Below are 15,038 nucleotides of genomic sequence, written 5' to 3'. Positions count from 1 at the left end.
CCACACCCAACATGGGGCTTGAACTCACAACCCTGAGATTAAGAGTCACGCGCTCTGACTGAGCCAGCCAGGAACCCCCAAAATTCTGTAACTTTAAATATTAAACTAGAATAATTCAAATTTAAAAGATGAGAGTAGAGGGATGCCTGGGTGGCTCAGTTGGTTAATCATCTGCCTTCGGCTTGGGTCATGATCCCGGAATCCTGGGATCAGGTCCCCATCGGGTTCCTTGCTCAGCGGGGAGCCTGCTTCTCCCTCTGCCTACCTCTCCCCCTGCTTGTGCTCTCCCTCTGTGACAAAAAATAAATTCTTTAAAAAAAAAAAAAGAGAGAGAGACAAGAGTAGATATTTTCAGAAGACATATTTCATGAATATCCTACAGGCTCAAAGCAGAAAGACGAAGACCAACTAAAACCTAATTAAAAATATTAAGAGAGCTAAGGAAAAATCTATTATACATATGTACCAAAAAAAAAAAAAACCCAGAGGGGCACCTAGCTGTCTCAGTCAGTAGAACATACTCTTGATCTCAGGGCCGTGAGTTTGAGCCCCACATTGGGGGTAGAGTTTATTTAAATTAAAAAAAAAAACAAAACCATACACATCTCCCCCAGGAAAACAAAAACTCCTAGATAATTATATCCAATCTCATCATGAATATAAATGGAAAAATCCGAAAGAGATTACTAAACTAAATCCATCACATATTATTTATCCATAATATGTAAGTGTTGTAATGTTACTATGTAAATAGATATGTATATGTGTGCATATGCATGTATATTGCTATATAAATGGCCATATATCATAACCAGTTGTGCTTTAAATGCAAGGATAGTTTAATATCAGAAAATCTGTTAATGTAATTCAACACAATACACAGATTAAAGAAAAACTTTGTGGCCTAATGGATGCAGAAAGCCTTGATAAAATCCCTTACTTTTTCATGACAAAAATTCTTAGACAAGAAAATAGAATTTCCTTAATCTGATAAAGTACCTATCAAAATCTATAGCAAACATCATACTTTAGGATTTAGTAAGTATTCCCCTTATGGTCAGGATAAAAAAAAAAAAGGTTCCCACTTTCACTCCAAGTATTAAAAATTACACTGGATGTTTTATGCAATTAACTTTTTAAAATAAGGGAACAGCAAAAACAAGCAAAGTCTGAGAAAATGACCGGCCAAGAGATGACAACTAAATGTAACACAATGTCCTGGATGAGATCCTGAGACACAAAAAAGGCATGAAGTAAACACTAAGGAAACTTGAAAAAACCATGACTTTTCATTTTATTTGTAGTTAATAAAATATAATAAAACATTAACTTTTAAGTTCATAATAACATATCAATATTTCTTCATTAATTATAACAAATGTACTATACTAATGTATGATGTTAATAAGAGGTACAACTATAGGGAGGGGGTGAAAAAGAGGTAATAAGGAAACTCTGTAGCATCTGTTCAGTATTTCTTTTTCTGTTTTTTTGGTTTTTTTTAAGATTTTATTTAATTATTTGACAGAGAGAGTGCATAAGCAGGGGGAATGGGAGAGGAACAAGCAGGCTCCCTGCTGAGCAGAGAGCCTGACGGGCGCTTCATCCCAGCACCCTGAGATCACGACCTGAGCCGAAGGCAGATGCTTAACCAACTGAACCACACGGGCGCCCCCTGTTCAGCATTTCTATAAATCCACAACTGCTGTAAAAAAATAAAGTCTGTTAATAAAAATATATGTATAAAACTTCAAATGCTAAAAAAATAAAGCATAAAGATTGGAAAGAGATTAAAAACTATTATTATTTTCAAAGATGTGGAAACTAGTTACATAAAAAAATCTAAGAGAATCTCAACTAGTAAAACTATTAAGAATTGCAGAAAAAATAAACTATTGGGACTACATCAAAATAAAAAGCTTCTAGGGCACCTGGCTGGCTCAGTTGATAGAGCATGGGACTCTTGACCTCAGGGTCATGAGTTCAAAGAACTTACCTTAAAAAATTAAGTATTTTTTTAAAAATAAAAAGCTTTGGGATACCTGGGTGGCTCAGTTGGTTAAGCGTCTGCCTTCAGCTCAGATAAAGATCCCAGGGTCCTGGGATTGAGTCCCGCATCAGGCTCCTTGCACAGCAGGGAGCCTGCTTTCCCCTCTGCCTGCCACTCTCCTCACTTGTGCTGGCGCACATGCGCATGCTCTGTCTTTCTGACAAATAAAAAAATAAAATCTTCTAAAAAATTAAAAATAAATAAATAAAAAGCTTCTGCAGAGCAAAGGAAAAAAATCAACAAAGAGACAACCTACTGAATAGGAGAAGATATTTGCAAATGACATATCCAATAAGGGGTTAGTATGCAAAACATATAAAGAACCTCTACAACTCAACACCAAAAAAATAACCCAATTAAAAAACAGGGAGAAGACATGAACCGACATTTCTTCAAAGAAGATATCCAGATGACAGACACATGAAAAGATGCTCAACATCACTTATCATCAGGGAAATGCAAATCAAAACAATGAGATATCACCTCACACCTATCAGAATGGCTAAAATCAAAAACACAAGAAACAAGTGTTGGCAAGGATGTGGAGAAAAAGAAACCCTCGGGCACTGTTGGTTGGGAATGCAAACTGGTATAGCCACTGTGGAAAACAGTATAGAGGTTCCACAAAAAGTTAAAAATAGAACTACCATATGATCCAGCAATTCCACCATTGAGTATTTACCCAAAGAGTGTGAAAACACTAATTCAAAAGGTTATATGTACCGCTATGTTTATAGCAGCGTTATTTACAATAGCCAAATTATGGAAGTAACCCGTGTCCATAGACAGATGAATGGATAAAAAAGATATAGTATATATACACAATGGAGTATTAATCAGCCACAAAAAAGAATGAAATCTTGCCATTTGCAACAACATGGATGGATCTAGAGAGTATAATGCTAAATGAAATAAGTCAAAGAAAGACAAATACCATGTGATTTCACTCAAATGTGGAATTTAAGAAACAAATGAACAACAACAAAAGAGACAAAAAAACAGGCTCTTTTTTAATACTTTATTTATTTATTTGACAGAGAGGGAGATAGCGAGAGCAGGAACACAGGCAGGGGGAGTCGGAGAGGGAGAAGCAGGCTTCCCGCTGAACAGGGAGCCTGATATGGGTGGGGCTCGATCCCAGAACCCCAGGATCATGACCTGAGCCAAAGGCAGATGCTTAATGACTGAGCCACTTAGGCGCCCCAAACAGACTCTTAAATACAGAGAACAAACTGATGGTTATCAGAAGAGAATTGGCGGGGTGGGGAATAAGCTAGGTGAAGGGGATTAAGGGTACACTTATCATGATGAGCACAGAGTAATACCTAGAATTGTTCAAGCACTATACTGTACACCTGAAACTAATATAAGGTTGTGTGTTAATAATACTGGAATTAAAATAAAATTTAAAAAGTTGCCGAATAAGGTCAATACTAAAAATGAGCACCAAAGCATTGCCTTATAACAGCAATGAACTATTAGAAAATGTAATTTTTGTTTGTTTTATTTTGTTTTTATTAACATATAATGTATTATTTGTTTCAGGGGTACAAGTCTGTGACTCATCAGTCTTTTTTTTTTTTTTTTAAAGATTTTATTTATTTATTTGACAGAGAGAGAGACAGCGAGAGAGGGAACACAAGCAGGGGGAGCGGGAGAGGGAGAAGCAGGCTTCCCACGGAGCAGGGAGCCTGATGCGGGGCTCGATCCCAGGACCCTGGGATCATGACCCGAGCCGAAGGCAGACGCTTAACGACTGAGCCACCCAGGCGCCCCTGTGACTCATCAGTCTTACACAATACACAGGGCTCACCACAACAGTAATGAACTATTAGAAAATCTAATTTTTTAAAAAAAAAACATGATTAGGAATAAATATCTAACAAAAGAAATGCAAAACCTACACGGAGAAAACAGGTTTCCCTTTACAGTACTTCTCATACTTTAACACTTACATATTTATTTCATTTCCTGCTTATTGTCTGTTTCCTTCTATTCGATCTATGAGAACAGGGATCTTTGTTTAACCTCTGACCTTTACCAAGCATCTGAAACAATGCCTGGTATTTAGTGTTTGGTTACGTTATTTGTTGAGTAAATGAATGAATGGATGTCACCAATAAACAGAGAAATACAAATTAAAACAATAATGGCCTAAACCCATTAATTAGCAAAAATTTTTAATCTGGTAATATCAAGTATCAGTAAGTATACAGAGAAGCAGGAAAATCGAATATAAATTGGTACGATTATTTTGGAGAACAATTTACCAATATCTAGTAAAACTGAACAGAGCATATCCAACAACCAAAAAATTCTACTTTTCTCGGTATATATTCAGAGAATCCCTCATACATAAACACAGAGAAATAGACTCAAAGATGTTCACTGTAGCATACATTTGTAATAGTGGAAACCTAATTGCCCATGAGTAGGAAAAGTAATAAATGGTGGTACAATCCAACTCTATCAAATGGTAGATCCCTAAGCCAGACCTGACTCAGTGCTTCTGAGCCAAGGGGTTCCTGTGTATGAAAACTGTTACATATACACCTGAGAATAAACAGATAAGACCCTACACTGTGTTTTTTTAAATGATTTTATGGCCAAATATGACAAGATCTTGATAATTACTGAATCTTTGGGAATAAGTATACAGATTTCATTTTATTATTCCCTCTATTTTTATGTCTCCTTAAAATTTTTACATGATAAAAACAAGAAAAAAGAAAAAGCACACACAATCCAACTTGAAGAAGATCCCACTAACCAAGATGAGATGATTTTAGTATCAAAAAGAATAATGACTGCAATGGATTGAAACAAATCACTATCAAAATCCATAAATTCATAGTGATACACCACTAAAAAAAAAAAGAAAACGCATTTGTTGCCTTGAGAAGTTGCCTATTACTTTGAAAATGGACAAAGAGAATGTTGGTTTTTTTTTTTAAGATTTTATTTATTTATTTTTAAGAGAGAGAGAATGAGAACAAGCGGCAGAGGGAGAGGGAGAAGCAGGGTCCCTGCTGAGCAGGGAGCCCGATGAGGGACTCGATCCCAGGACCCTGGGATCATGACCTGAGCCGAAGGCAGGCACTTAACCAACTGAGCCACCAGACGCCCAAGAGAATGTTTTTCTTGAACAGACTTTATTACAAGTGAACCAAATAGCTTGTAAGAGAAAGTTCTTTTATAATTAGAAAATCAACATTTTGCAAGCCCTACTAAAATAACAATTATTGCTGCTAAAACCAGGTGGGAAAAGTCTGGTGGGAAGATTTTATTATGGATAAAACTGGCTGACACCAGTTGAATCCACTGATCCACTGCTGAATTTTTTTTTCTGCATGGATGATGTTTATTGTGAAAGTAAATGAAGTAATACATCCATCTCCACTGTTGAATTTTAACATCACTAAAGTGAGATAAGACAACATCTCCCTACAAAAAAAAAAAAAAAAAAACAAACTTCAATCTAAGTCTCAATCTAATCCTCAAACTATTAGATACAATTTTCAGTTTAAAGGAAGAATCTGAGATAGAGGAAAATGGTAAATGAAACCTTGGGGATCATCAGCCAAATCCAGAATACATAGCGTTCTATAAAACAAATGGGGGAAGAGGAAACAGTTATAGAGTAAAAATGATTTAAGAAACATAGTAGGAACAAATTGGATCCTGAATTGAACAAATCAACTGTAAAACAGATTTGAGACAGGGGCGCCTGGGTGGCTCAGTTGGTTAAGCAACTGCCTTCGGCTCAGGTCATGATCCTGGAGTCCCTGGATCGAGTCCCGCATCGGGCTCCCTGCTCGGCAGGGAGCCTGCTTCTCCCTCTGACCCTCCCCCCTCTCATGTGCTCTCTCTCTCTCTCTCATTCTGTCTCAAATAAATAAATAAAATCTTTAAAAAAAAAAAAAAACCAGATTTGAGACAATAAAGGAAATCTGAAGTCAGTAAGTATTAAATGACATTAAGAAATTATTGTTGGGGTATGTGGGTGCCTCAGTCGGTTAAGCATCTGACTCTTGATTTTGGCTCAGGTCATGATCTCAGGGTCCTGAGATGGAGCCCCACATTGGGCTCTGCACTGGGCGTGGAGTCAGCTTGAGATTCTCTCTCTCCCTCTGCCCTTCCCCCTCCCCCAACCTCATGCTCTCTCTCAAAAAAAAAAAAGAGAAGGAAGGAAGGAAAACGAAAAGAAATTATTAAATGTGATGTGTTAAAGGCACGTGGGATTTTTTTAAGGCATTATCTAATAAAGATGTATACTACTGTATTTATGGGTGAGACATGATGCTGTCCGGGATTGGTCTTAAAATATTCCAGCAAAAAAGATGGAAGAGTAATAGAGTAATTCTATATATTTTTCATGGTAGAAAATCTCAGTAATAAAATTTTTAAATAAAGTGGTAATCACAATGAGATACCACTTCACACTCAATAGGACGGCTATATTCAACAAGAGTTAGCAAGGATGTGGAGAAAATAGAACCCTTGTACATTGCTGGTGGGAATGTAAAATGGTACAACCACTTTGGAAAAAAAGTCTAGCATTTTTAAAACAGTTAAACAAAGTTACCGTCTGATCCAGCAATTTCATTCCTGGGTGTATACCCAAGAGAAAACTAATGTCCAAACAAAAAAATCTGCACATCAATGTTAATAGCAGCATTATCCATAACAGCCAAAAGTGGAAACAACCCAATTGTCCACCAACTGATAAATGGATTAAATGCAGTGTGACCATAAATGGGATATTATTTGGCAATGAAACAGAATGAAGTAGTGATGCATGCCACAACATGGAAGAAACTTTGAAAATATTATGCTAAGGGAAAGAAGACAATCATAAGAACCACATACTGTATAATTCCATTATATAAAATGTCCAGAATAAGCCAATGTAGAGAGATAGAAAGTACATCAGTGTATGCCTAGGACTCAGAAGATGAGGGAATTGGAATATGATGGCTAAGGGCACAGGATTTCTTTATGGAGTAACGAAAATATTCTAAGGATGTACAACTCTGAATATACTAAATTGTATACTTTAAATGTGTGAACTGTATGGTATGTGAATTCTATTTCACAAAACTATTAAATAAACAAGAGGATGGGGCACCTGGGTGGCTCAGTCAGTTAAGCGGCTGACTCTTGATTTTGGCTCAGGTCATGATCTCAGGGTCTTGGGATCAAGCCCCGCATCCAGCTCCATGCTCAGCAGGGAGTCTGCTAGAGGATTCTCTCTCTCCCTCTGCCTCTGCCCCTACACCCACATTTCTCCCTTTCTCTCTTTCACCCTCCCTTAAATAAACAAATCTTTAAAACAACAAGAGGGTTATAAAGGAAGGAACAGAAGAGGTAAACTTAGTAAACTCCAAATCCTAGAATAGAAACAAAAAGCAAAAATCTTAGAGGGAGTTGAGAACCACAGACCAAGAACCACCATTTTTAGAACTTGTAAAATTCTGCAATATTTGTATAAGTTACATTTGGTTTTTTATTGTTTTAACTTCTTCATCTGATTCTACATAGTGACACACAGTAAGCCTATAAAATCAAAAGTACAATGTGGGGGGTTTTTTTTAGATTTTATTTTTAAGTAATTTCTACACCCAATGTGGGGCTCAAACTTAACCCCGAGATCAAGAGTTGTAGGGGCGCCTGGGTGGCTCAGTTGGTTAAGCAACTGCCTTCGGCTCAGGTCATGATCCTGGAGTCCCGGGATCGAGTCCCGCATCGGGCTCCCTGCTCGGCGGGGAGTCTGCTTCTCCCTCTGACCCTCCTCCCTCTCATGCTCTCTGTCTCTCATTCTCTCTCTCTCTCAAATAAATAAATAAAATCTTTAAAAAAAAAAAAGAGTTGCATGTTCTATTAATTGAGCCAGCTAGGCATTCAGCAATGTGTTTCTTTACTAGGAAAAAAAAGAAGATGGGAGTTTGGAAAACTGTGTACCAGCTATGGGAAAACAAAATGCACAAAGGGTAAAATGGATACAAAGATAGTGTCAATCTGGCATTTATCAGGGGAAAAAGAAAGATTGGATCAAGGGAAAAAGAAAGATTGGAGATTTCAATAAACAAGAAAAGTTGAGATGTTGGCTTGGGCATGAGAAGAGTTATGTAGTTTAATAATAGGAAGCCTATAGAGGATTCAGTTAAATTATGAGAAAACCCTGACAAGAGTAGTTTGCACTTGTCACAAATTCCATTTCTTCATCTTTGATTTAACTCATTGTGGGTTGAATTGTGTACCTCAAAAAAATATGATGAAGTCTTAATCTCCAGTACCTATGAATGTGACCTTATTTGTAAATGGGGTTCTATAGATGTAATCCAATTAATCCAAGGACTGTTGCCCTTATAACATAAATGTAAATTTGGACAGAGACACACCAAGAGAACACATTGTGAGGACAGACTGAGAGACAGAGAGGCATGTGATAACAGAGGCAGAGATTGGAACAACGTGTCTTCAAGCCAAGGAACAGCAAGGACTACTGAAAACCACCAGAAGGCAGAAGAGAGGCATAGGACAATTCCTTAGAACATCCAGAAGGAACTGACCCTGCCAATAGCTTAATTTCAGAATTCTAGCCTCCGGAATTGTGAGAAGATAAATTTCTGTTTTTGTAAGCCACCTAGCTAGTGGTACTTTGTTATGGCAGCCTTAGGAAACCCATATACTCATCAAAACACTTCATTTTGGCTTCCTGCACTAATCCAAAGATACTGGTCATTAATTGCCAAATGCAACAGCTCCATTTCATTACTTATCATCTTTGTTCTTAATAACATTTGACAGTATCAAGAATTTCTGCCTTAAAACCCTTTTTTCCTTTATTCCATGATCCTTTTTCTCCTACTTGCTCTCTTCAGGCAACTCTTTCTCCATCTCTTTGTTTTTTTTCCATATTCTATCTTTGATGTTCCCCCAAGGTTTTGTCCTCATTCCTCTTCAATACTTTCTATATATTCTACCTGAGTGAGTTCTATTCCTGGGACTCCAAATGCTACCATTATGAATCATTGCTACCATTCATGAATCCAAATTCTATGCCTATAGCTCCTCACCCTATCTAACCCTGAGTTTCATATTCTTCCCTAAAGTTCCCTATCAGACATTTCCATTGAAATATCCACTGGCACTCCAAATTCTACCTTATAATCAGACCAATTTTCTAACAGCCCAACATGCCCCAAAATGAAAATCTTATCTTTTCCCTTCACCACCAATAACAAACACATCCCCCATTCCTGATGGCTCAGACTAAGTTGACTGTGTTCCCTTCTGTGCACCAGACTTCTCTCTGGAGATAAGACAGGACCAAGCAATGTAATACCCTAAGCATCCCTAAAAATAACACACAAATAACAATATACAGTTGACTTTTGAACAATGGAGGGTTACAGGCATTGACCTTCCACACAGGCAAAAGTTCACATATAACTTTTGATCCCCCAAAAACTTAACTACTAATAGCCTACTTTTGACTGGAAGCCTTACCAATAAACAGTCAATTAAAGCATATTTTGCATGTTATATGTGTTCTATCCTGTATTCTTACAAGCTAGAGGAAAAAAATGTTAATAAAATCATAAGAGTAAATACATTTACAGCACAGTGTTTATCCAAAAAAAAAAAAATCTGTGTACAGGATGCCTGGGTGGCTCAGTCAGTTAAGCGTCTGCCTTGGGCTCAGGTCATGATCCCACCATCCTGGGATAGTGTCCCGCATCAGGCTCCTTGCTCAGCGGGGAGCCTACTTCTCCCTCTGCCTGCTGCTCCCCCTGCTTGTACTCTCTCTCTCTCTCCACCCCCCTCTCTGACAAATAAATAAAAATCTTTAAAAAAAAAAAAAATCTGTGTACAAGTGGACCCACGCAGTTCAAATTCCTATTGTTCAAGGGTCAATTGTACATCCAAAAATCTGGGGATTAGCAGACGAAATGCCTTCTGCTCATCTGTGTAACAAGAGGACAGTTTCCCTAGTATAAGCTCTCACTCAGAGTCTAGAGTCAGACTAAATGCCAACTCAGCCATTTATGGGGGACAATGAGAAAAATAGAAAAAGTGGGAGACAGATCCTTCTAATGAATGTCCAGTGATCTTCCAGTTGCCTTCTTTCCTTAATGCAGCTTAAATTCTTTCATTTTTTAACATGCTTCTGGGTCCCTCCCTTGGCAAATTATAGTGTCCTAGAAAGAAATTTTCCCCATCTCTCTGTATTGCAAATAAGGCAATTCCTACCTCACTGTCAGCTCCCAAGACATTGATTTGTTCCAATTTGTAGGTCCAATATCTGGCTTCCTCCTCTGGGATATCTACCATGAAAAAAGAAGAAACTACATTACTAGGTTATTAATTTAATCATGGGTCAATAATCCTTTATTCCATCAAATAATCAAAGTTAGAAAGTGATGGATTAATTTTACTGGTGGGCTTGGTTCTTGCCATGAACTTGATCTTGAATCTTCACAAAAAAAAACAAAATAATGTACTATTATTCCCATTGGATCAGAAGACTTAATATTGTTAAAATGTCAACATTACCCAGTGTGATCTACATATTGAATGCAATTGCTATCAAAATCTCAATAATGGTTCTTTGCAGAAACAGAAAACTCCATTCTATGGTTAAAGAAGATCTGGTGTACACACACACACACACACACACACACACACACACACACACACACACACACACTGGAATATTACTCAGCCATCAAAGGAATGAAATCTTGGGGCACCTGGATAGCTCAATCAGTTAAGCATCCAACTCTTGGTTTCGGCTCAGGTCATGATCTCAGGGTCATGAGATCGAGTCCCTTGTTGTGCTCCACACTAGGCGTGGAGTCTGCTTGAGATTCTCTCTCCCTCTGCTCCTCCTCCCATACTCTCTTTCTCAAATAAGTATTTTTTAAAATATTTTTGAAAATAAAAGATACATGTCAACATGTAAAAAAAAAAATCTCTAGTTGATAAGAAATTTTAATGTTCTTTTTGCATACCTGTATTTTCTGAACTTTCAACATAATAAAAAAATTCATGTTACTATTTTTAAAAAATAATGGTATATAACTGAATAGAGTATTTCACAGGTTTTTGAATTATCCAAAAGAAAATTCCATTGCCAAAATATGGCACACTGTAAGCTAAAATTCTTCCCATAGAAAGACCCTTTATTAAGCCTTTTATTTTCAATTTTTTTAAAGATTTATTTATTTATTTGAGAGAGAGAGCGCACACACACGCATGCGAGCAGGAGGAAGGGCAGAGGGACAGAGAGAGAAACAGACTCTGCACTGAGCAGGGAGCCCCACTTGGGGGTCGATCTCATGACCCTGAGATCATGACCTGAGCTGAAATCAAGAGTCGGAGGCTTAACAGACTGAGCCACCCAGGCGCCTCCCTTTATTAAGCCTTTGAAAACTGTATGCCAAATGTGGTTATCACAGAGGCCCAAGCTTAGCACAGTCACGTTAACTCACATCAAAGACAGACCTCACTTATCTGAGGTTTTACCTTAACATTTACTCAAAAAACCATTTATCAGACACCTATTATGTGCCAAGCAAACTCTAAAGATACCAAAATAAAGTACACAAGAGCCCTCATGAAACTCAAAATCTAGATAGAAATGTACACTGCCACCAATGACACAATATAAATGATGCAGTGTTGAAAGAGGAATGTCTTTTTAAAATGCCTTGGGGGTTGCTGGCTGGCTCAGTCCGTGGAGCATGCGACTCTTGATCTCAGGGTCCTGAATTCAAGCCCACATTGGGCATGAAGCCTACTTAAAATAAAAATAAGTAAAATAAAATGCAATGAGGGATGGACTGACAGTTGTAAGGAGCTCCACAGATCCACTCTCTAGCAAAACTGTATATATACAAAAAACCTATTTTTGCCATGAACATGTATTTTTTGTTTTTAAAAATTATTTTTTTTAGTTTTTTATTTAAATTCAATTTAGTTAACATGTAGTGTATTATTAGTTTCAAGGGTAGAATTTGGTGATTCATCAGTTGCATATAACACCCAGTGTTCATTACATCAAGTGCCCTCCTTAATGCCTATCACCCAATTAGCCCATCTCCCCACCCACCATCCCTCCAGCAACCCTCAGTTTGTTTCCTAGAGTTAAAAGTCTCTTAAGGTTTGCCTCCCTCTCTGTTTTTATCTTATTTTTCCTTCCCTTCCCCTATGTTCATCTATTTTGTTTCTTAAATTCCACATAAGTGAAATCATATGGTATTTGTCTTTCTCTGACTTATTTTTAAATACTTTTCTATTTATTAATGCTACTTCAATGTTTAAATTGACAAATCACAAGGTATACATTCACTTCAAGACAATGAATGTTAAATTATCAAAAGAATAAATCACTGCTCTCTAACAAGCAAGTATTTCCTAAGTCATTAAAATAGTCAGAGAAACCTATTGACTTGAAGAGAATATGCTTAGTGTGGATTATTTAATGAGTATCTACAGCCTGTACCATTCCTGGGCTAGGTATTATAGGGACTAGGGTAGAAGAAGACAGAATGCCCTCAAAGGAGACAGCTGACAACACAAAAAATACAGTAATGAGACTAGCGAACAATTGTTAACAATATGGTAAAAAGTGTTAAATGGTTTTTAAAGTCTAATTCAATAGACTCACCAAAAGGCAACTCAAATCTTGTATCAAGCAAAATCTTATGAGGAGTTGGGTTTTTAGTTCCACAGATCTCATCATCTTTCATCAATGTCTCTGCCTCCAACGTGGACCACTCCCCAGGCCCTTCCTAGAAAACAGAGATCTAAGATTAAACTTTATTTCTTCATGGCTCCCCTCCTCCTGTTTTAAGAGCTGGTGTTTTTTTCTCAATGTCATTGTTGGAGAGCTCCTGGGAACCACTCACATCCTGATGAGGCAAACACACCACTGTCACCACCTGCCTCTGCTGCTATGTGGTTTCTGTTCTCCCTCTTTGGTGGAAGAGCAGCTTTCACCGTGCTCAGCTCTCTGCAAGCCCACTGAACATAGAATTCTGGAGTACCCAAACTCAAAAACCAAATATCTTTATAGATCAATATTTAATCTGCACAATTTTTAATGACTGTGTCACTTAATATGTGTTACTACTTCTAATCAGTAAAGAGCTACTAACATTGCTACTTAAAATAGATCTGAACTGGAGCCACAATAAAAATGAACGGCCCATCTGCCTGGGGAAGTAGAGACAGCCAGAACTAAAAGACTTTAGGAAAGAGAGGCACACCTGCACTATCCCAACTCCCAGAGAAAACACATAGTCAATGCTAAAGCCAAACAGGAATACAGTACATTTTTTCCAGGTTCAAAGTGAGTGTCTATGGGGAAATGATGCTGAGTTATGTTTTAATCTGGGAAAATGGAGTAGAAAACCACTCTTGGAAATAATGTATAGAGACAGAGTGTATAACAATTGCCACCCATGTTAATTCCTTAAACTCTGTTAGGGTTATATGTGGAAGATGGAAGATTGAAACCAGTTCCCTGGGAATTGGTGACTCAAAGAAATAAAGCAGAGAACGGGATCCAGGCTGAGGAAGTTTAATGGGACTTATCCCAGGATAGCTTCTTAGAGGAGAATGCAGAAACCACAGGTATCCTAGATCACATACACACACCTACTCCCCTTCTCCTCTCCTTCTCCCTCACACACAGTACTCAGAAGGGGCTATCAACCTGATATGGCTAAAGAGAAGTTCTGGCACCGCTGAGTTCAGTCATAAGGTAGAGAGAAGACAAGACTTAAATAAAATCCATTGAACCTCTGTGTGAGGTTAAGAATAGGCTAGTTGCATGCTCACTAGTTAGAAAGGGGGACAGAGCAATCTGAGATGCATGGTGAATATTAGCTGAATGGAGCTAGGATGGGGACAAGCATGGGCTAGAACTATACCTCCAAACGGGCAATGCATTGACTAACCTCATCCGACTGACGAACAGTCTTCAGTGCAATCCACACGGTCCCCACCATGGTGTCCCAGATCAGTCCTTTGTTCCATACCTCCACACTTAGACCCAGGTCCAGGCGACTAATCTCACTGAAGGAAAGAATAAATCCGTTTAAAGAAAACCAGATAGGGGTGCCAGGCAGGCTCAGTAGGAAGAGCATGATATCAGGGTTGTGAGTTTGAGCACCATGCTGGGTGTAGAGATTACTAAAAAAAATAAATTTGAAAAAAAAGAAAGCCAAATAATATGAAATATACATCTCCTACATCTACATCTCCTGTTTTGCTAAACCTTGAATACTTTCTCACCAGGATCCTATTGTCAGGGAAAATCAAAATGTCCCAGAACGCTACAACCATTCTTTAGGTTCCTAGAAAAGTATGTAAGTATCCATACAAAAATGCCTTTGTCCATCCATCCCCTCACCTCTGGAACTACAAACATGGTTAGATTAATGCGTTTTCACAAAAAAAATGGGGTAAGTAAGGAGGGCATTACTACCAGGTCTGCAAGTCTATAATCTCTACCCTTACCAAGCAGTTTTATATGTTTTATTATTAATAGTAACATTGCCCTCAACTTACAAACTATATATAGGAAACTTAGGAAAAGGCAAGGCTTCTTTACAAAATTTATGAAAGGGAGTCCAAACAGAAGTAAAACAGCCCATGAGAAGATCTAAATCTGATGGGAAATTGTGGTCAGAGGCAGGTAAGGGACACTGGGAGTATACCAGTTCACTCCACTCAGTGTCTATTTTAACTGGAGAACCCAGTTAAAATAGACACTGTCATTTATAAACAAAATATTTGTCAGAGGATAGAGATAAACACAATGATTATCCTGTAATAACAAATAGGAAAAAATTTTTTGAAAAGAAATCATTCCAGAAAGAGCCACATAACCACTAAGCAAAAACAGCATCATACATGGTAGAATATCAGCTCGGAAGGGCCAACTCAAACGTAATTATAGTCTTAAAGTGGAACA

The 15,038-nt window shown here is 37.8% G+C and overlaps 1 protein-coding gene across 6 annotated transcripts in view; it reads right to left on the bottom strand.

Annotated features, from left to right (window-relative positions):
* The window catches only part of UNC13B (unc-13 homolog B), a 218,226-nt gene that overhangs the window by 136,790 nt on the left and 66,398 nt on the right, over positions 1-15,038 (bottom strand). For all 6 annotated transcript variants that reach the window (XM_078061432.1, XM_078061428.1, XM_078061431.1 and 3 more), the window contains 3 exons: positions 14,020-14,137; positions 12,726-12,849; positions 10,307-10,380 (listed from right to left, as the gene is read on the bottom strand). In XM_078061432.1, coding sequence (XP_077917558.1) covers positions 10,307-10,380; positions 12,726-12,849; positions 14,020-14,137 — 316 coding nt within the window. The remainder of the gene's footprint in view (positions 1-10,306; positions 10,381-12,725; positions 12,850-14,019; positions 14,138-15,038) is intronic.

Source organism: Halichoerus grypus, chromosome 14 (genome assembly GCF_964656455.1).
Source record: "Halichoerus grypus chromosome 14, mHalGry1.hap1.1, whole genome shotgun sequence".
NCBI lineage: Eukaryota > Metazoa > Chordata > Mammalia > Carnivora > Phocidae > Halichoerus > Halichoerus grypus.
The sequence above is the reverse complement of the archived record's forward strand: the minus strand, read 5'-3'. Positions and strand labels throughout refer to the sequence as shown.